Source organism: Pseudonaja textilis, chromosome 4 (genome assembly GCF_049901715.1).
Source record: "Pseudonaja textilis isolate UNSWEBS1 chromosome 4, rPseTex1.2, whole genome shotgun sequence".
Classification (NCBI taxonomy): Eukaryota; Metazoa; Chordata; class Lepidosauria; order Squamata; family Elapidae; genus Pseudonaja; species Pseudonaja textilis.
The window spans coordinates 39,999,697-40,021,400 of NC_141993.1; the positions used below are offsets into that span (position 1 = coordinate 39,999,697).

Genomic DNA, 21,704 nt, shown 5'->3' on the forward strand with positions numbered 1-21,704 from the left:
AAACACTGGGTGCTGGCAGGAGCAAAAGATTTTGATAATATTTCTGCCTGCTTCTATTCCTAATTGAATGAAATTCTTTACTTTCACTAATTAAATTCATGCACCTATTTTGCAAGAAATTGTATAATTATTTTCCCAGGATTCCAAATGAGCATTTAAATTTTTATATCCTTTCAAGTTATTATTTCTTTGGGTAGGCAGCCAAGGTCGAAAGCTTCTCTTGCTTCTTCAAAGATGATAGTGATTCTATTGCTCAGACTTAACAGACCTATTCATAGAATTACAGAGATATCGATGAGCTTTGTTCTTTAATAAACAAAGAAAATGATGATTCTCTTAGGTCTTTTTTTCTTTTCCCTCCTTCAACAATTAGGACTGAGGTCTTAAGATAAGACAAGATAAGAAGCTGTTCTTGTACGTTTTCCTTCTCCGATGGGGCAGTTGCAAGCCCCCAAAGGCTTGCTGGTGTCTTACTTGTTCTCACATATCAGAAGTATCTTCCTATTGGGTTTCACAGTGCTATCAAGACAGAGCAAATTCAACTGCCTACTGTCTTCTTCAGGGCAAGTGGATTGATTGTAAACAGCTATTTCCTTCCTTCCTTCCTTCCTTCCTTCCTTCCTTCCTTCCTTCCTTCCTTCCTCCCTCCCTCCCTCCCTCCCTCCCTCCCTCCCTTCCTTCCTTCCTGAAAAGAGAATAAGAGCACAAGAGAAAATGCTACAACCTGTGGAAGCTTGATTTAGATACAAAGGGTATAATGACTTTTGTACTACTATTCTCTTCAATTATCTTGACACAAAGCAAGATAAAATACACTCTGATCTTCTCAAGTTGGCTGATTTTCTGGTAAATAAGGTAAATGGCTGAAAGTGAGAAAGTTATTCTGTACTCCCACTTTTTGCTGAAGTGTCATATGAAGGGAAAAGGTAGCACAGATGAAGATACTCTTGCTTCTAGTTGTAGTAAAAAGAAAGGGACATAAATATTCAGAGACAGTCTTCATTGAATAGAGAACTCAAAATGAATAAACATATAGTAAACCTTTCCACCACTGTTACTAAGATATAAAATGGTTCCTTGGAGCCTGACCAAAAGGAAGAAACTCCCAAGTAGGAAACAAAAATCTAGATTGATAATAACTCTGAGAAAAATTGATTCCATGTCACTGATTCAAACGGTTTTAAAGATTGATATCCAACTGAACCCAGAACCTTCATATTTTTATAAAAGAAGTTTATACATTTTAGCAATAACTCGATCAAGTATACAGTTCTTGTTTCAAATTCAAGCTTACTTTGTTTCAAACCAAGTTATTGTATCTATTTTAAATCTTTTGAATAATTATACATACAAAAACCATTGATAGGAACATCCTTTTATTGCCAGTTCTTTTTGCTTTTATTCTATATTCTTCTCAAGAAAATTCCAATTCTAAAGAGAGTAAGTCTGTTTAGCCGTTTATGTTTAGTGATCATTTCTCTTCTATAAAATAATTCCTATGCTAAGAGTCTCAAAGGTATTTTCAGATTCCATATTCTTAATATGGCATATCTAACAGATAATTTCTAAAATCTACATTAACCTTACCTTTATCATATAATAGATATCCATGCAACCCAAATCTTAAATCATGCCCTTCTAAGCTTAAAAATCTCCTGTTTCTTGGCAACACCGATTCTTTCATCCAGACCAAACAGCAGATTGAGAAATATAATTTCAGATCAGGTAAGCTCAGTCCTTCTCTTTCTTCTGCATCTTGTAACATCTTATATTTAACTCACGTTTTTCTCTCCCTGCAACACAAATTTAGATATGTCTTTCTGTCACTGTTTAAGTGATACATCAGATGTCAACACTTATATGTCTGAAATAAAATTAATGTTCTAGACAAGACATTCATCTTAATCAAGTAATTCCCCCTGACAATGGCAATTGTGGTTTTCCCCCTCTTCACGTCTTCTTAATTTTGTTCCAGATCTTAATGCAAAGATTTTGAAACAACATAAAATTCATATTTGTCATATTAATATCCAAATATTTTATCTTATTCTCAATCTCAAAACCCATTTTATTCTTCAATCTTATATGATCTTTTGACTTCATATTTTTGCCAACATCTTTGTCTTTGTTGATCTTAAAACCTGCAATTGCACAATTTTTTTTTTAATTTAGCATTAAAGTTTCAATTCAAATTTAAAGCGTCCTCTAGGCTAAATACCTGGTCACTTCTAGTTACTATATATTCAAAGAACTCAGTTTGTAATGATGCACGACACAACCTTATCTGCAAGTAGATACATTTGCTAAATTTGTTTTTGTAGATTTTCACGGGTACAGGTATGCAGGTCTTGGCATGTTCGGGTCTTTCTCATGTAAGATTGAGAGTATCTTGGCAACGTTTCGATGTGGTCCCGCTTGCCATCATCAGGCTGGTGCTTTCGGTTTCGTGCTTGTGCGAGCAAAGTTTGATCAGAGCTGCCATCTCTCTATAAATACTGGTGGGGAGGTGTGGTGTGCTAGCTCTGTTGTAAGCAGGCTGGTTGGCTGTGTTGTTATTTCATGATTGGTTGATGGAGTTGATGTTTGCAGATTGGTTGGCTTTCTCATAAGAACCTGTGTGGCTGAGGTGCTGGCTGTGTGTTCTATCCTCCCCACCAGTATTTATAGAGAGACGGCAGCTCTGATCACGCTTTGCTTGCACAAGCACAAAGCCAAAAGCACCAGCCTGAAGATGGCGAGTGGAACCTTGTCGAAACGTGACCAAGATACTCTCAATGTTACACGGGAAAAGACCCGAACATGCCAAGACCTGCATTTGCTAAATTTATTTTTACTTTATTTTGGAAACAGGAGAAGTAACGGATCTGAAGAGACAAGCTGTAGAAGAAATGATGGATAGAATTAAAAAAGGAGTTCATCTTAGACCTGTTAACCAAATCAACCGTTTTAGGGCAAAGGTTGGTAGATAACAATTTACATAAAAATGAGGGAGAGGGGTTACTTTCTATAGAAATTGGCTATCACCTTCTTATAATTGAACTTTTCTTTTTATGAATATCCTATCTGCTCTGATCTGTTATTTTAACATGACAGGGTTTTATGTAATTTAATATGACAGGGTTTTATGTAATTGCTTAGATTGAGTTAGGGCCATCAATAATATTAAGAAACCACCAACCAATTCATGGGATTCCCTTTTCTGATACGAGAAACCTTAGATTTGAATAAGATCCTAGTACTCAGAATACAATGTATTGATCCTCATAGCTGAATCAGCTCTTAGCACATGTAGAGTAAACTATGTCCAGCAAAAATATGTGTATGATTAAAATGACTTGAGTTATTTAACTGTAGAAGCCTTATAGATATTACTTTTTTTAAAAAAAGTGTGGATTTTGTCAGTCACCTGCTCTTCAATAGCTTCTTAGGCTGATTCTCAAGAAAAGTTGTTTTTGTTAAGTTTCAGGGGAGAATGGAAACCACTAGCATTATAATTCATTCTGTATTATTACAGTTAAATATAACCATACTTGAACGAGCTGTTAGAACATTCTTTTTTAAAAAATCAAAAATATTCCAAACAAACAAAGACACACACACACACACAAACCCTGCCCAACTTTCTGCCTACTTTTCTTCTTCCTGCCTTCCTGCCCAACTTTATTCTATTAAGATTCATTTAAGATATAACTGCTACATTCCAAAACCTTATCCTTCAAAATAGATACTTTCTTGTGGAATCCTACTTTTATTTTTCTTTCTGTAGATGTGATTTCTTTCTTTCTTTCTGACTCTTAAATATTTTATTTAACATCTGCAAAATCAGATCCATCTAGATGAATGTTTTGTTTTAATTACAGCCAGAGGTGGCCAAACCCGGAGAGAATGCAGTGACAGAACTAAAAGGAATACTGGTAAATTGGACTGCGATCTAGCAGGGTAGGGGTGGAAATGGGATGGAAAGAGGCAGGGAGGCCAACTATGGGTTTTTTTCCCCTGGTAAAATTTTGGTGATATTTGGCATATGTTAAAAAAAAAAAAGATGCAGACAGATATCATAAGATCTGTGGGTGTCTCTTTTAATTTCTTCAGTTTCTGTGCGGCTTTTACAGAAAGAATTTGAGTACCCCTATTCCATCTAAAGTCCTCAGCCTGTAGACTGAATAAGATATTAGTACTAGCTATAATAAGATCTACTGTAATATGCTACTTGTACATCTTTTCTGTATTGGAACTAAAAAGAGTACTTTATAAGAACCAACTTCTAATACGCTCACAAGCCTAGTCATTAACACAGTGAGATGGAAAGAATAGGATCAGGGGACATAAAGCAAAATACTTATATGTATATTGTTACTGTGCTAATTATGCATTTTATGTTGGCCTCTGTATAATTGTGGTAAACAAAGTGATATTCATTTGTTCCATTTCAAGCATGATGTAAAACAGCTTATGCTATTCGCTTTGCTACTAGATCTGTAGCCCAAGCACAATAGCAAGGACTGATTTGCTAATAATATAACTGCTCTGTTAAATTCAAAGAACTAACAAAATGCAAGATTTAACTTAATTGGAGGAAACATTGGGAATTAAATGCTGTTTTGCTTAAGTCTTTAAAGATGTGCCAAGTGTAAAAATTATATCCTGTGTTTTCATTTTGTTTCCATAGTCATTTTCAAGAGTATGTAGGTACAATCCAGACTGCATGCTGTATATGTAAGATGTTTTGTTTTGCGCTGCCATCATAACTTGGTCCATAATTTTGGAAGATACTTAGAGATAGATGGCGTGGGGTTTATTTACAATTACCATTAAGTTATCTAGATTCTCATAGTGGTCATTTTTCACCGACATATTTTATTGCAGGAGACTTTGAATACATCTGCAAGTTCCAGAAGTTTAAAATCCCTTGACACATATGATAATGAAACAGAATTAGAAAGAATTCTGAGACTCAGAAAAGTGACAACTGATAGCAGTAAGTAATGTTTTCAGAACCTGCAACTGGATTGTGTTACATTTTCAATAGTACTCCACTAATCAAGTTTTTCTTACGAAACTATAATATGCAAATCCTCATTACTTGGCAGAGCTCTGATCATATTTTCAGCTAATTTGTGTTCTCATAATAGTTGCGCTCTTAACATCACAGTATTGCTTAGTAAACTCTTGGATTACTAAGTAAGCTTCTACTCCTTTGTACATTGTGATAAAAGTTGCTGTGACTTTTTCAACTAATATGAACTTTTTCAGTTGATAAGATGAGCAGATACATTAACAGTTGGATATCATATTAATAATAACAAAGGGGTGTCAGGATGGCCTGGAACATTAATATATTTGTGACGTTTGATAAGAATATTTCTAAAACAACATAGTCCTAAATCATTTGAGATTCGTAAATTAAAGGGCTACTTGCAGCTATACAAATGTGTCTCCCATTGAGATACCCTTCAAAAGAAGGGTTTTTTTTGTAAATTTGGCATAGTCAGATTGAGTACCATTGGATAGATCTTTTCAATGATCAGTAAAATTTCTTCTCATGTATCCTTACTATGTTTGCATTATTTAATTAGTAAATCTTTCTGCTGAAACATCTTAAAGCATTTTTAATTATTAAGTAAAATAAATAATAGAACAGTAGTTAATGCAATGTGAAACAATATTCAACTAAATATATTCATTAAAATGTGGAGGGAAAGAAGGAAAAATATGTCCGCAGTTGTACTGGGGAAACCTGGAGAGAGGTTAAATTTTCAGCAGCTGCTTAAATGTAATATAGAAAACACTTCTTAAATTTCAGGAAGAAGAAAAGAGCACTGCTCCAGAAAAGGGCTGCTAATAACAAGCCATTAGATAGCATTCAGAATTTCTCAGCATGTTTAGCAGGATCTTCCCCAATACTTCAGCAATCAACCAAGACTATAAATCTAATGGGATAGGATAGGCAATCTGTTGAGGTTCTGGTCCAACTATGTATCATAATAAAAATATTGAACCAGGTTTAGTAGTCAATTGTTAAACCAGTGCAGCTCCTTCAAAAATGTCATCTTCAGGCCAGGTGTCCCATTCAGTAACTTGGTGACCACATTCCTCACCATCTTCAACTTTGTTTTATGCAAATTGCTATGCAGAACTGTTGCATTGTATAGGTTTTTGCTGTTTCTATAAGCCATCTTAGGAAGGTGTTGTCCTAAAAAATGGCAAATTAAAAAATAGTCAGGAAATAAGTTTTCTATTTTTCCCCTGATAATAGTTATAAATGCAAACATGTCCCCTCCCTCATTTCTCTGGTCCATTACCATGCATTTCCAAATAATGCAAGCATGAAGGAAGAAAGTGAAAACTGCATGTTGTTGGATGAACATTGGTGTACAAAAGAGCAAAAAAAAATTTTCAACTACTACATTTTTTAAAATAGTGCCTCTTTTCTATTTAAATAACAGATCATTTTGGGGGAAAATATGTAGTTTACATTGTTAAACTGTTGTAGAAAACATGGTATCTGTGGCCCACTGATTTGAGTAAAGCAGCATCTGTTGATAAGAGTAGGAATGGTCAGAGGTGGTCAAAGGATATGGCTGAAGGTAAACCTCAAAGAACCTGCTTAACTAGTCTCTAAGTCTAGTAACTAAGTTTCTATGGTCATGACTCTAACTTTGGTGAAAAAGCTCTATTTGGTTACAAGCATATTGCTTTCTCCACAGTACTTATACAGTGTATCTCGACACTTGAAAAAAATAGTGAATTATATGGTGAAATAAATTATCTTATTCCCAAGGTTAAATTCCCAGTTCCCAACTGGGAATATATTAGCAGGAGATCTGAACACTAGAAATGATATAAATGATCTGCAGTTGTATGCCGAGTATAAACATTATTTAAAGGTATATATAGATTTAAGCTATGTGAACAACATATAACACAGATGCCGGACTCTTATACATTTCAGATCCAACTGGAACTTTGGCTACATCTGAATCTAAATCTATGCCAGTTTTGGGTTCCATTGGAACAGAATCAGAATTGACTAAAAAGTATTTAGCAGCAAACTTCAGTTCCAAATCTTCAGAGCTGGATGAACAGACTCATAAAATGATCAAAAGCACAAGTTCTGCAGTTGTCACTCAGTAAGTAATAACTTCGGTTGATATCTCCAAATGCTACATACTTCAGAGTTTATGAACTATTTTATTTGTGAGGGTGAAGGCTCATTCTCCAAGCTTGTGGTTTTGTTTCCAAATATTTCGTTACCAGGCTAGGTAACATCTTCAGTGGAGTTTAGGGGATGTCAATGTCAGTATTCTTCTGTTTATAAGGGCTTTAGGTTGAATGTATCAAGACCTCAAGACTTGACAACCCACACCTGAAGCCCTTATAAACAGAAGAACACTGACATTCTTTAAACTCCGCTGAAGATGTTACTTTGCCTGGTAACAAAATGTTTAGAAACCAACCCACAAGCTCAGAGAACCAACCTTCACTCTCATCCTACACCTACATCCTACATTTGCCACTATTTTATTTGTACTAGATTTTAGATATTTTTGAAACCTTTGTCTTATTCAAGGCAATGACATTTCATAATGGTTCACATGTACATGATAGTGGTGAAGTAAACCTAACATCCGTGCACATAGAAATTTTTAAAAATGTCATAATTGTTAGTTTTGCTGCTGCATTTTACACCAGTTGACATTTCTGATGGCCTTCAAGAGTAGCCTTGTGTACAATGAGGTACAGTAATCTGAATGAGATCCTGAGTGAACATCCTCACAGCATTCTATTCCAGGTAAGGCTGCGAGTGGTGTACCAACCAAAGCTGAACAGATGTTCTGCTGGTTACTGTTTTTATCTACTCTTCCTGCAGCAGTTACTGTGAAGACTGCTGGCTCCCATCAATCCATTTTTACTAGGTCCTCAATAAGGCACTGAGAAAAAAAATCCCCAGAATCAGATCATGTCTTATCTGCCCCAATATGAAGACCAGATCCAGTAGGTGGCCAGATATCTGGATTGGGTTGGTAATGATCTGGCACATGGCCATGGTCATCATGGCAGACATGAATTCCTGAACTGTCTCCAACCCCAAAAATGGGACATTGAAATCACCCCAAATCATCATCAAATCTTCTATTTGTGCCAGCTTTGAGATGCGTTCCTGATTTTTGACATTAAGAAAGACATAAAATTTGGAAATAAGAATTGCAACTTCAGCTACCAGGATACTGATCTCCAGCCATGTTAGTTGCTCAACCCAAATAATACAAGGACTCTAGTTGAATTTAGACATTTAGTAGCAATATTATCTCATTAGTCATAGTACAGCATACATTTGCCAAGAAGATGAATATTTTCTCAGCTTGAGGCACAGCTGTCGAAACAACTCTTAATCAGTGGGATTCAGGCTGTTGAGCTAGTTGAAGTAGTTGGGATCCGACATTTGAAGCCTCCATCTGTTTAGCTGAATAAATCCCTAGTACGGTAGGACAAGGTGTTACCTGACTGTACATTTTCTTTCAAAGTGCTGATTTATCATCAAAGAGTTAATCCCTCTTCAGAAATACATACTTCAGATAGATCCGGTCGAGGGTCAGTTGTTTTATAACAATTCACAGCTTTTAAGAAACTCTTCTCAGGTTTTCATTTGGTCCTTTTTCCAGGATGTCAGGCAGTTTATTACTGAAAGAAAAAAGAAATAGGTGAGACAAATGTTATAATAATGGTTAATTAAACCTCTGATTTCCTGCTCTATCAGTAGAAAAAGGAACACCCATTCTCCAAGGCCTGCATCTCATAGTTCAAAGGGGTAAACCTCAACAAATGAAGTGGAAATTCAATTCACTTCTATTTACGTGCACTGCTTTATTCCATACTAATGCTTTTATCATTTGTAAAAAAGAAAAGGGAGTTATTTCCTCTGTCACTTGCCTTCATGGTTTTATTTTATTTGCTTCTAAATTTGGGTGTTAAAAGAAAATCTCCTTTCCTGATCACTGGCACTGTCGGATAAAAAAAATCCTGTACTTTTTTTTTGTAGCTTTCTGATTAAATTTCTTTAATTTGACATGGTTGCATTTTAACCACTTTTGAACCATATAAAAGGCAATTTAGTTCTGATCTGAGTTGATTTTTGTTTCCTATAAACTACGGCATTGTTCATCTGTAGATTTTCACCTCTTTGAATAGATAATGTTAATCAGTATATTCTGCTACCCCTGCTACCTTTTTTGTCTACCTTTTATTCCAAAAAACTAAGTGGAAATTACATTTGCAAGGGAGGAAATGAAATAATTGTAGAGCCAAGGTCTCCCAGAATGCGTGGTGAATTGACTGTGAAAAGGATCTTGTGTTGACTATCAGCTGACAGATGCAGTAAAAGCAGACATGATGTTTTGTTTAGTATGCAGCCTGACTATTCAGCAAGAGGCAAAAAGAATCTTTAGGGTTTATCTGGTTTCCAAAAATTAAAAAAAAACATCATAATCTATACCTTTTTTACATGTAATAATGTAGGGTTTGCCTAATAATATTCAAATATTGTATAAACACCTAAGCATATACAGTCCTTGATCCTATAGTGGTTTCTGAAATATTACAAAAGCTCTTAACATTGAACATTTGTTCAGGATTGATTAAAATGAAATTAGTATGGCAAAAAGATCCATTAGGTAATGTCTATCCAAACTGATTTCCACTGTTTTTTAATTTTGTGAACTACTTGCCTCCTTCACTCCTGTACTAAGGCCAATCATTTAAATCAAGAACAAAAGAAAGGCGGGCCTTTAGGGTCATAATCTAAAAATGCATGATACGAGAAACATGGAAGAGATAGACAGAGAGGGAAGGAGAGGGAGAGATTGGTTCTTTAAGGGCAGAAAATATGCTAGCTTTGAATCTAGTGAAGTTGCACTGCTATTTCGGATTGGGAGCATTTCCTTATATAAGAATTTGTAGCTCTTATTTTTTTGGACAATAAATAACACCTGGATGTTCTGCTCTTAAGCTGCCTAGTTTCAAAGTCCACCTAATAGGCTCTATTATTTCATTATGAGGGGTTTGAGAAAAACAAGTTTCTTGCAGACTTTCTTTCTTAATAACTATAAGGGGTCAGTTTAGTCTCTCTTTAGTTTGATGCTTTTTACAAGAAGCAAAGCAAGTAGCTCACCAAAAATCCATAATCTCCTTCAGATGGATGAAACAAGAAGGTGCTGCATCAGTACCCTACTTCTCTGCAGCATCATACAAATGGCATATCATGAGGTCTGTTAAGTAAATACTTTAAATATTAGTGATATTAATTAATATTACTATCCAGATAAATTTGATTTTAATGCATTATTAGTATTAATAATAATTCAAAAATTTAAATATAATGACATTTAAAATTAAATAACTTAAAATTAAAGATCCCTTGGTCATTGTCAGGGAGTTCCATTTTAAAATAATTCGCTTTGTCTGTTTTTAAATCACCTCAGGACTTGTGATTGTTTTCATCGGAAAGTCAGTAGTGTTCCCTGAAGCAAGGTGGCTAACTCAATGTTCAAGCTGCTTATGGCAGAGATGTTTCACAAAATGGACATGAGGAAAAAAAAGAGACATGATCACTTTAACTTATTTTGTGGGTGGTTAAATAAAGAAGGTTGCTTTTGCGAACTATTCACATAGTGCGGGGCTACACAAAAGTGTGGGGCTGTTTCATTAAACTATGATGTCTCCTTTTGGCATAGCCGACATGCAATAAATATGTGGCACTTCAAAATGTTATACCGTATAACAGCAATAAGCAAACCCCTTCCCATAATAGGATAGAATTTCATTTTTAACAAAACTTGAGTCGGGCTTTGAAGCAGATTGTTCAACAAAGCTTTGCCCTCCACTGAGGTCTTTATGTTATATGACTCCTTTTTTGTGTGTGTGTATGGTTGTTTTACATTAAAGATGAGGTGTTGGCAGATGGAAAGAAGTACCCCAACTCATGAGCCTGAGTCCCATTCAACATTACAATGGCTGCTCTTTAAACCAAACAAACAAACAAACAAAAAAAGAACAAAACTACAGATAGTCCTTGACTTCTTAGGACTGTGACTGAAATCACAGCCGTGCTGAAAGAAGGAACTTATGACTGGTTCTCAAAGTTATGGCTGTTGCAGTGCCCCCACGATCATGTGATCAAAATTTAGCCGCTTGGCAGCCCATCTGCATTTCTGACTTCAGGGGAATGTCAACTCCCTCCCCTGCATACACACACACTTATGTCCTTTTGGCCCCTTATTTTAAATTCTGTGGCCTTGATGCTCTAGCTACCCTTTGCTGTCTTCTCTCTCCCACTGCTGACCAAGCATGCCCGGCTGACCCTTTGCAAGGCAGCTGCAGGCCACCCAAAACTTTCTTCTTCAGGTCACATATGGCCATTGCCACATAAAACCTGGGAAAGATCACTTTATGCGGCCAGCAACTTCCTCACCAAGAGCCAGACCGGGCATATCTCTTTGGCAGTGGGAGGAAGAAGAAAACAGAGGTCAGCTGGAGTCGTGGAGTAGCAGGTAGCAGGGCCTAGGAGTGCGAAGTATGAGGATGCCTATGTCGGTTTCCTAAGACTGTGGTTTCCCAGACGGTGGTGGTTTTCCACTGTATTGCTAGGTCAGGCTTGGATAGTTGCAGTTCTTTCAGCCTTAGAACCCCAGCATATCAAGGAATCCCTGAGTCAAGGGCATGCTTTCCCTAAATTGGTCCAGAATCCAGATTGCAACCCCCCCTGAACATGCACATATACTGTCCCAGGCCTCCTGGGGCCTCCCCCATCCCCAATAGTACTGCCACATTCCTTACTGGGACTCCTCCCACTTCCCGCTTAACCACCCATGAATTTGGAATTTTGATAGGAACTTCCAGGATTGCTGTTGCTAAGCAAGGGAGTCACGTGCTCTTGCTGACTGCATTGGATAGTGATGCAAATTTCAGTCCCAATTGTGATTGTAAATGGTGGTCTATCTGTATGCATTTACTAAAACACATAGAAACATAGAATATAAAGGGATTTTCCAATTCATCTGGATTAAAATATGCAATGTATAGCAAAAGCTAATGCAAGGACGAGTCAGATTTAATGGCAGTCTTTTGCCCTTATGCAGACTTAAATCCAATAAAAGTGATAGGATTAGTATGTTGGAGCATGGGATTAAATAGCAAAATGCTGTTATTCCAGAAAGGCTAATGATAAACACCCTTCTTTATTATTCCTACGATAACAAGTTATTTGCTGCCCATAGAAAGGACAAGAGGTCAGACTTGTTCCAAAAAAGATAGAGATGTCACCATAAAGCTATGGAATGTTTGGGGTATTAAAAGGAAGACTGAATGAGCTCCTTGCCAACTTGGTTCCTTTGGTGGGGAGAAAAGGTGACTCTGTGTACCGGTGCAAAATAGAGTCATGAAGGATAACTAAACCAGAGGGTTGAAATCCCACCAGATTCTGCCCTACAGTGGGCAGGATCAAATAAAGGATTGAAAAAGTGTTGCAGTGTTGAATTGAAATAAGCACTGTGCATTTTTACTTTGTGGAAATCTCTAGACCAAAGAGGAACTGTTCATGTTTGCCTCAGGTATCTACCAGATCTGGCAATTAAGTTGTCTTCTTTCTTAATAGAACTCTAAGACAGCAATGGTCTGCCGCTTTATAAGCAACAGGCATGAAGAGATCTTTTGCCATACTATCCATTCTTCCTGCCAGTGCTCTGTACTGTTTTAGTGGCTTTGAAGGACACTATGATCATTTTTATTTCTTTAAAGCATATTCTATATAAAGTGCTTCCCCTTTGAAGAGAACAGGGAACCCACTTAAGATTTCATTCATGTACCAAATGTGCAATTAGGAATGAGTCTCAAACTTCTTTAAAAAGTAACCATAGCTACATTGATCTATGAAAATGGCCATGTTATTGAACTTGATTTCAGTTATGGCTGCTATCTGTAGAGTAGAAGGTTTGGGACAGAAAGACTAAAACAATTAAAAAAAAAATGAAAAAGGAGAGATGGAGACCAAGTTGAAATATTTAATAAAGGAATCTGATGTCTAAAATCCATCCTCAGCCACAAAAGCTCTCTGGCTCTTTTGGAATGCACCTGATCCCTGTCACACAGTGTGGTTATTGGAAGAAATTAGACACAATAAATAATATTAATAGTTAGTTGATTACTTTATTTGGAATAAATTAAGACAGTTCATGGCATTTTTCAAAAATGGAAGAAGGGTATATTTCTCTTCTTCCTTTTTTCTTTTGGTAAACAATTTCAGTTAACAGAGCAAACTACATACAGGGTAAGACTTAATCTGATGATTTTATACAATTAAAGGATTTTCTCTCCTTCTCTCAGCTGTAACCTTAGCACTACTGAATTATCTACTGACACTGCAGGAAACAGCCCAGTCTAAGAGATACAACTACAAAGGTTTTCCATCTGTAGCCTCCTCATGGACCATTAGACTTAACAACATATTAGAAAGATACAACAGGATGAACTGGAAGTTTAGAATCTTCCTTTAAAAAAAAAAACACTGCCCTTTGGACTACAAAATAACTGAATGCATATAGTTACCACAGAAAAATACTTTAAAATTGGGCAAGTCAGAGTCATGCCTCTATGTTTTCTTGTTCAAGTGATCTTGGAATAAAAATTCATAAGACTATTCCATGAAACTAAAATATCAAACAAGCATTTTGATCCTGATGTCCCTTCTAGCACTAGAGATGGATTGTCACCCAGTTCTTAGCATGACAGGAACCATTGACATGTCTGTTCAGTAATTTATATAAAGTGATGCATCGGTGATATGCAGATGTCATTAATTGGAACAAAAAATGGCATCACTGAGATGAGAAAAATGAGTCTTTTATTTGTGGCTGTCTAGTCATTATTTGAATAACCCAGAACTTACGGTAGTAATATGCTGTTGGATTTGGGGTATTGGCGATAACTGAAATGAGATTTCATTCTAGTGTTATCTTCATGAAGGAATCTATGTACCTTAGTACCTTATATCCTTCTGGAATCCAAAAATCCCTGTTTTGACAGTCCCAGAGTCAAAACAAAAGCAGGGGAGCCACAAATTCTACTATTGCCAAAAAGGAGTATAGTATTTAGTTAACTGTTAAAGAGGTAAAATTGGACTTTTTAAAGGCAGCAGACTTTTAGTTAGCATGAGACTGAATACATGGTAGGTAGAGCTGCCTGTGGGATCATTCATAGCAATAGAGGGCAGCAGATTGAAAGAGAATTCATCGTTTGCCTTTCCCTTGGTTTTTCAATAAAAATAGCTTATAAGAAGTAGCTTTTTTAACATAAAAACAATCATTTAATTTGGACCAAGAGTTAATCTGGAGCGGCACAGTGCAGTTTAACACCACTGAGACTATTATGGAAAGAATTAAGAACTGCCTGAAACTCGCCCTGATCCAGTCTTGTTCAAATCCTATTCATTGTAACAAGGCTTCATAGGGTATTTGTGCTTTGTTGCTCTTGTTATAGAATTTGGAAATCTATTTTGCACAATAACTGTGCCAAATTTCAGTTCAAGATACAATGTAATAAATCAGTAGTGAAGTCCTTGGACAGATTTTATGATATTTAACAATATTATTACCTCAAAAATAACAGCAGTTATGTAAAATATATGTATCTGTGAAGAAGAACGGAGAAAACCTAAGTGGCAATTTCTGATTTTGTGCTAGAACAAACAACTTATTAATCACTGGAATTTGCCATTAAACTGTGTTCTATTGACAGACTTTCATCTCCCGTTTTCCTGTCCTTGAAGGTGATAAATATGATTGCTCTGTTATCCATTTTTATTTTGAATGACAGAGGCTTCTCAGACTTTGGCTGCGTGTCAGCTGTTGGATGACTGCCATCCACTAATGCAGGCCTCCCATGGAGAGCCCAGTGAAGAATTAGACTCTGATTCACTCGATTGTGTTAAATAGTCCAGCTGTTGAGATTTGAAAGATAGTTACCTCCAAAGTGAAATAAAAAGGACCTTGGCATTTATGGCTTTGTCCATTTTGATAGTGTTGTGGCAATCAGCATTTTGGAGGTAGCATTTTCTAAAATAACTGCCTTGTCGTCATGTCATTTCCAAACTTTCATTCAGTATAACGTCAAACATATTTCCCTTTCCATTTTCAGGAGAAACAAAAAACAAGGCTAAATGCTCTGCACAATTTGAACCTAAACAATTGCAGATTGGAAATGCTAACTGGACCTGTCAGAGGCCAGTTCCTGAACTAATTAGTCTCACACTCTAATGTTAGATGGCAGGGTATATAGTTTGAATCATGAATATTAACTGAAGAGAAATAACATTTTTGCTGTTCATGAAATTCTCATTTTTATTGAAGAAACTTTTCCCTGTAATACAGAATTATTCATGGAAATCAGCAGGACTTCACTTAGCATGACACACTGCAAGATTTTATTGTTCTAAGCGAATAAAAACACATCACTTTATTCTACCTAGCTTGTGGTACCAATGCCAAAAATCCTTGCACTTTCAATATTTGTGATTTACTACTGCATTATGTCATGTAATAATCTCTGTCTAGCTCCTCAAAATAAAATTGCAAATTAGCTGGTCTTTAAATGATTCTTAAAATATTTAGAATTTTGCCATAGGAATTGGTAAATAATGCGTAGTTATCTGTAATTCAGAATATACTTTGCTGTTCAGTATTCTGTTTAAGAAAGAATTCTCAGATCACCTTCAAAGGCATAATAGACAATAAATACTTTGCCCTGAGAGGTGAGATCTGCCTCCATCCTTCTTCCTTGAAGGGTCTTAAAACTTGGCTCTGCTGCTTGGCTTGGAGCCCCAATGGGAGTGCGCTATGCTGGAGATGGCTAATAGAGACAAAAGCCCTTTACTAAAGTGTTGTTAGTTTTAATGCTTTTATTTTGTGCTTTTATACCACTGTAAGCCATTCTGAAACACTTTGGATAGCAAGGCAAGTGACATATAAATGTAATAAATAATTAAAATAAATAAATCCATTTAAGCTCACAACAGTAAAACAGTAATCAAAGCAGATAATATTCAAATGATAGAAAGAAAGCTAATAAACTTAGTAAAACACATTTGCATCTAAGTCAATGATTTATTTATTAAATTTATATGCCGCCATCTCCCTGACATGGTGACAACTTAATTCTGTCAATAGAAGAGTGTCAATTATATAATGTCAGTGATATAACTATGTTAAATGGTTCAACTGTCATTAAAACTTTTTATTTAAGCTGATATCTAAAGTGAGATGTTTCTTCTGAAAAAAAAAAGACTAACCAAATATTTCTAATTTTAGTCCAGCTATTTTTATATTAACATAATAACCAGTACTGCTGCCAACTCATGAATGATTTACTGTATTTGCATTTTACTGACTTGCCTTTTACTAAGAGGAAATCTATAGGCAGACTAGTATTATTTTTGTTAGGTGCTAGGAAAAATTATCTTAGATGTCTGGTTGTATTCACTGATTTAATTTACAGGAAGTAGCGATAGCTACTGAATGGTTGAGTTTTGCTGTAATTTTGCATCCTCACAGTAAACTATCATTTCTTATACTATGTTAATAAATGTTTGAGATGGTGTCAACATTATATTCAGTTTTTCAGCTTGGCTGGAAATTGTGTGAGAAAGGTGTGCGGTATGAAAGACAGACTCATAAACTGTGGTAGAATATCAAACACATGCTAAGACTGTAACTAACTGGTTTGATTGTTGTTTATATTTTAAAAATCATGCAGCATTCTCTTTGTTTTTTTAATTTGCTTTTTAGGTTATCCAGCAATGCAGGACTTAAAAACAAGGTTGTTGACGCACACAAGCAAGCTGAATTCATGGTACTATTCAATTCGGAGAAAATCAAAGAACAAATGCCTAAAGTTATGGATCAAGGCAAGATAACTGAAAACAAGGGTCAACAGCTTCATAAAGACACTAGTACTGAAAAAACAAAAGAGAGTGACAGCTCTCTCTGTTAATTGATGTGCTGAAAGGCATTGACTCTGTTTTCAATGATTGTCAATTGTTGTGTTTATGAATATGGGAAAGGGCTATATTTTTTACTCATAATGTGTTTATATCGAATCCAAAGTCTTTATACCTCTTTCCTCTGTTTTTTCTTCTAAATGATTATATGGTGTTCACTTACTAGATTATGCAAAATGTTAATATTTATTTGGATATTATTTTATATAAGTTCTTTGTTTATGATTTGACCAAAAGGCCTGCTAAGTCTAATTTAAATAAGTAAAACAAGCCTTAAGAAATATATGACATGCTCTTATTCAACTGCCATCCATAAATCAATTTTTAGTGAATAGAATTTTTCAGAGCCATTCTTTAAAATCTTATTAAAACTTGTGGCCTGCCACTACGAATAATAATAATAATAATAATAATAATAATAATAATAATAATAATAATAATAATAATAGTAATGGTGTAATCTGGAATAGTAACAGAAATAGATTCTACTGAAGTTGAAGGAAATTTTGAGTAAAAAATATTTTAACTGCATAAAAGTTAAAATAAATATCTGTAACTGGCTAACTTTACCCTCTGCCTAGCACAGTTTTCCAGGAAAATAATGCCCGTTGCAATCTGTATCTTATTATTAGGTTGGTCACAAAGTCATTCAGATGTTTAGAGTGGATTTGGCATTTTTGTTGAATTCTTTTTTTGTTAAGAGTGGATTTGGCATTTTTGTTGAATTCTATTGAATTCTTCCCAAGAACCTGGGATAGATGTTATTGTTTAATAATATTAAGGGTATATTATCATATAAACAACAATGTGGAATCACTATCAGGTCTTTATTATTATAAATATAACATAGTATATTAAATTATTATGGTTTGTTGCACAGCCCACTAGATGTTTAGGTTGGATTTGGCATTTTTATCTATGTATCGAATCCTTTTCAAGGACCTGGGATAGGAGATGTTGTTTGATGGTGTTAAATATATTGTTGTAGGATGTAAGTTGTTCCAAGTGAAGCTGCCTTTTAACTGATGGTGATTTTTGTCAATGCCAGTGGTATTCAAATGATGTTCCAGTTGTTTGAGATTGCATCCAAATAACCTATTACTGTTGGTACTCCCTTTGCTTTCTTTGGCTGCAGATGTTCTATTTTCAGGTATTTCTAGTTTGTTCTTTGACTTCTATTCCACATGTCTTCAAGCACTGCCACATCCGCTATCCAGACTATTTTGTTTTTACTATAAGAACTACAATAATAATAGTTTTTAAATCTGGAGTATGATTATTACTATTTTTTCCTCTGCAAGCAATAGTAGAATATGAAAAGTCAGTTCTAAAACAATCCTATTTTGGGGGCCAGTTTGGGGCAGAGGGCTTATATTAGATTTTTTTTTAGAATTAGATCTTATGATTTCACCTTTATTACTTTGTAAGTAACTTAAAGCAGTGAACATACCTAACGCTCCTTCCTCCTCGTATTTTCTCCAGATCAAAAATCTCATTAGGTGTGTTGGGCTAAGAGAGAAGGATTGACTCAAGGTAACCCAGCCAGTTTTTAATGTCTAAGTAGAGACTAGAACTTGCAGTTTTCTGATTTCTAGCCTGGTAACTTAAGCACTAGATCAAACTGGTTCTTATAGCTTTTGTATCTAAAGCTCTTCCTACGTACCCCCTACTTACCACATGAAATCTTTTCTGGGAAGACATGCCAATTGTTGGATTTCCAAGCCATGCAAGAAATAAGAAGGAAGAACTGTTCCAGATACCACATAATTATTGTGAATTATTTAAAAATGCATTTTGGCATTTAGGAAGAACAGTACTTTGAAGAAGAAACATTGTTCTGTGATCTTTATGTATAAATATGTTGTAACAGAGAGCCTCATAAAGGAGACATTATCTTCTATGAAAGACAGAAGAAAATGCCAAGAAGTGCCTACTTTCTACCTGAATACTTTGTAAATTCTTACATTATGGCACCTTTTAAATAACAATAATTAACATATCCAGTTAATTGGTTTACAGAAATTAGCTGAATCCTAATTCTAAACTGGTGTACAATTTCAGGTTATTATATTATAGACGGAATGAAATAGAAGCATTTCAGATTCAAAAACAGTATATCTCTAAAATAGATTAAGCACAAAATCAAATATGAGTCTTCTATAGGAAACAGGATGTGATACAGGAAAATGGCGGCAGAGGAACAGCAACTGAATGTGGGAGTTGAAGGACAATGTGAGATTCTGAATCATAGCTTTATAACTATGAACTAGTTATGGGATGAGGTGAGGCACTTACTCAAACTGGGAAACTTTTAGAGTTTTTTATATGCAAGATAGTCATCTTCTGTAATAGACTTCCAGAGTTAGTAGACTTAAGTTTTTTAGTCACTCAATCCTGAACTTTCACCAGAGAAGGCCTCTTCTAAGAAAAGCAGCAGGAATCATAGAACTATGCAATTTATATGGCATTTCAGAGTAGCTGAAATACTTCTCTTGTTAGAAAACGAATGGCTCTGATTGCTCAGCTGGGAAGGCAGGCATGAGGAAGGGAATATACGCTGCTCAAAAAAATAAAGGGAACACTTAAACAACACAATGTAACTCCAAGTCAATCACACTTCTGTGAAATCAAACTGTCCACTTAGGTAGCAACACTGATTGACAGTCAATTTCACATGCTGTTGTGCAAATGGAATAGACAACAGGTGGAAAGCATAGGCAGTTAGCAAGACATCCCCAATAAAGGAGTGGTTCTGCAGGTGGTGACCACAGACCACTTCTCAGTTCCTGTGCTTTCGGGCTGATGGTTTGGTCACTTTTGAATGCTGGCTGTGTTTTCACTCTAGTGGTAGCATGAGATGGAGTCTACAACCCACACAAGTGGCTCAGGTAGTGCAGCTCATCCAGGATGGCACATCAATGCAAGCTGTGGCAAGAAGGTTTGCTATGTCTGTCAGCGTAGTGTCCAGAGCATGGAGGCGCGACCAAGAGACAGGCCAGTACATCAGGAGACGTGGAGGAGGCCGTAGGAGCACAACAACCCAGCATCAGGACCGCTACCTCCACCTTTGTGCAAGGAGGGACAGGAAGAGCACTGCCAGAGCCCTGCAAAATGACCTCCAGCGGGCCACAAATGTGCATGTGGCTGATCAAATGGTCAGAAACAGACTCCATGAGGATGGTATGAGGTCCCGACGTCCACGGATTGTACTTATAGTCCAACACTGTGCAGAACGTTTGGCATTTGCCAGAGAACAGCAAGACTGGCAAATTCGCCACTGGTGCCCTGTGCTGTTCACAGATGAAAGCAGGTTCACACTGAGCACATGTGACAGATGTGTCAGGGTCTGGAGACGTCATGGAGAACGTTCTGCTGCCTGCAACATCCTCCAGCATGACCGGTTTGGCAGTGGGTCAGTAATGGCGTGGGGTGGCATTTCTTTAGGGGGCCTCACAGCTCTCCATGTGCTCGCCAGAGGTAGCCTGACCGCCATTAGGTACCAAGATGAGATCCTCAGACCCCTTGTGAGACCATAGGCTGGTGCAGTTGGCCCTGGGTTCCTCCTAATGCAAGACAATGCTAGACCTCATGTGGCTGGAGTGTGTCAGCAGTTCCTGCAAGACGAAGGCATTGATGCTATGGACTGGCCCGCCCATTCCCTAGACTTGAATCCAATTGAACACATCTGGGACATCATGTCTTGCTCCATCCACCAATGCTACATTGCACCGCAGACTGTCCAGGAGTTGGGGGATGCTTTAATCCAGGTGTGGGAGGAAATCCCTCAGGAGACCATCTGCAAACCTCATCAGGAGCATGCCCAGGCATTGTAGGGAGGTCATACAGGCACATGGAGGCCACGCACACTACTGAGCCTCATTTTGACTTGTTTTAAGGACATTACATCAAAGTTGTATCAGCCTGTAGTGTTTTTTTCCACTTTAATTTTGAGTGTAACTCCAAATCCAGACCTCCATGGGTTGCTAAATTTGATTTCCATTGATAATTTTTGTGTGATTTTGTTGTCAGCACATTCAACTATGTAATGAAGGAACTATTTAATAAGAATATTTCATTCATTCAGATCTAGGATGTCTTATTTTTGTGTTCCCTTTATTTTTTTGAGCAGTGTATGTCCAACCTTGGCAATTTTAAGACCTGTGGACTTTAACTCTCAGAATTCCCCAGCAAGTCATGCTGGTTGAGGAACTCTGGGATTTAAAATCCACAAGTCTTAAACCTGACAGGATTGGGCACCCCTGGTTTAAAACTTGTATCTAGTTGCATTAAAAATGCTGCACATGCATATTTAATACCAGACTCTATTCATTAGTACTTTTTTTTGGTATTGAACTGAGGCTAAAATTTAGGGGTTTTTAATACGAATGCTATGCAGTTTTTGTGGTTTTCAGCAATTTTTTGCTATCAGAAAATAAACTTGTTTTACAATTTTGGCAACTTGAGATTACATGGCATTTATTCCTTATGTGTGTGTGTGGTTATTGTTTTTAACAAAACAGACTGCTGATTGTCTTGTTGATTTTGTCAAGTAATTCCCAATAACATAAGAGATGCTATTTGAAATGGCTTGCTTAGACGGTGATGTTTGATTCAATCCTTGTACATGGCCAAATACTCTTGCCTGAGATTGAATTTATAG

At 36.3% G+C, this 21,704-nt stretch overlaps 1 protein-coding gene across 1 annotated transcript in view; it reads left to right on the forward strand.

Annotated features, from left to right (window-relative positions):
- Positions 1-17,374, forward strand: part of SHTN1 (shootin 1) — a 75,554-nt gene extending 58,180 nt beyond the window's left edge. Inside the window, exons 13-17 of the mRNA XM_026704835.2 lie at positions 2,851-2,957; positions 3,861-3,914; positions 4,867-4,978; positions 6,953-7,130; positions 16,833-17,374. Of these exons, the coding sequence (XP_026560620.2) occupies positions 2,851-2,957; positions 3,861-3,914; positions 4,867-4,978; positions 6,953-7,130; positions 16,833-17,037 (656 nt within the window). The 3' untranslated portion in view covers positions 17,038-17,374. The remainder of the gene's footprint in view (positions 1-2,850; positions 2,958-3,860; positions 3,915-4,866; positions 4,979-6,952; positions 7,131-16,832) is intronic.
- Positions 17,375-21,704: the final 4,330 nt, after the last annotated feature.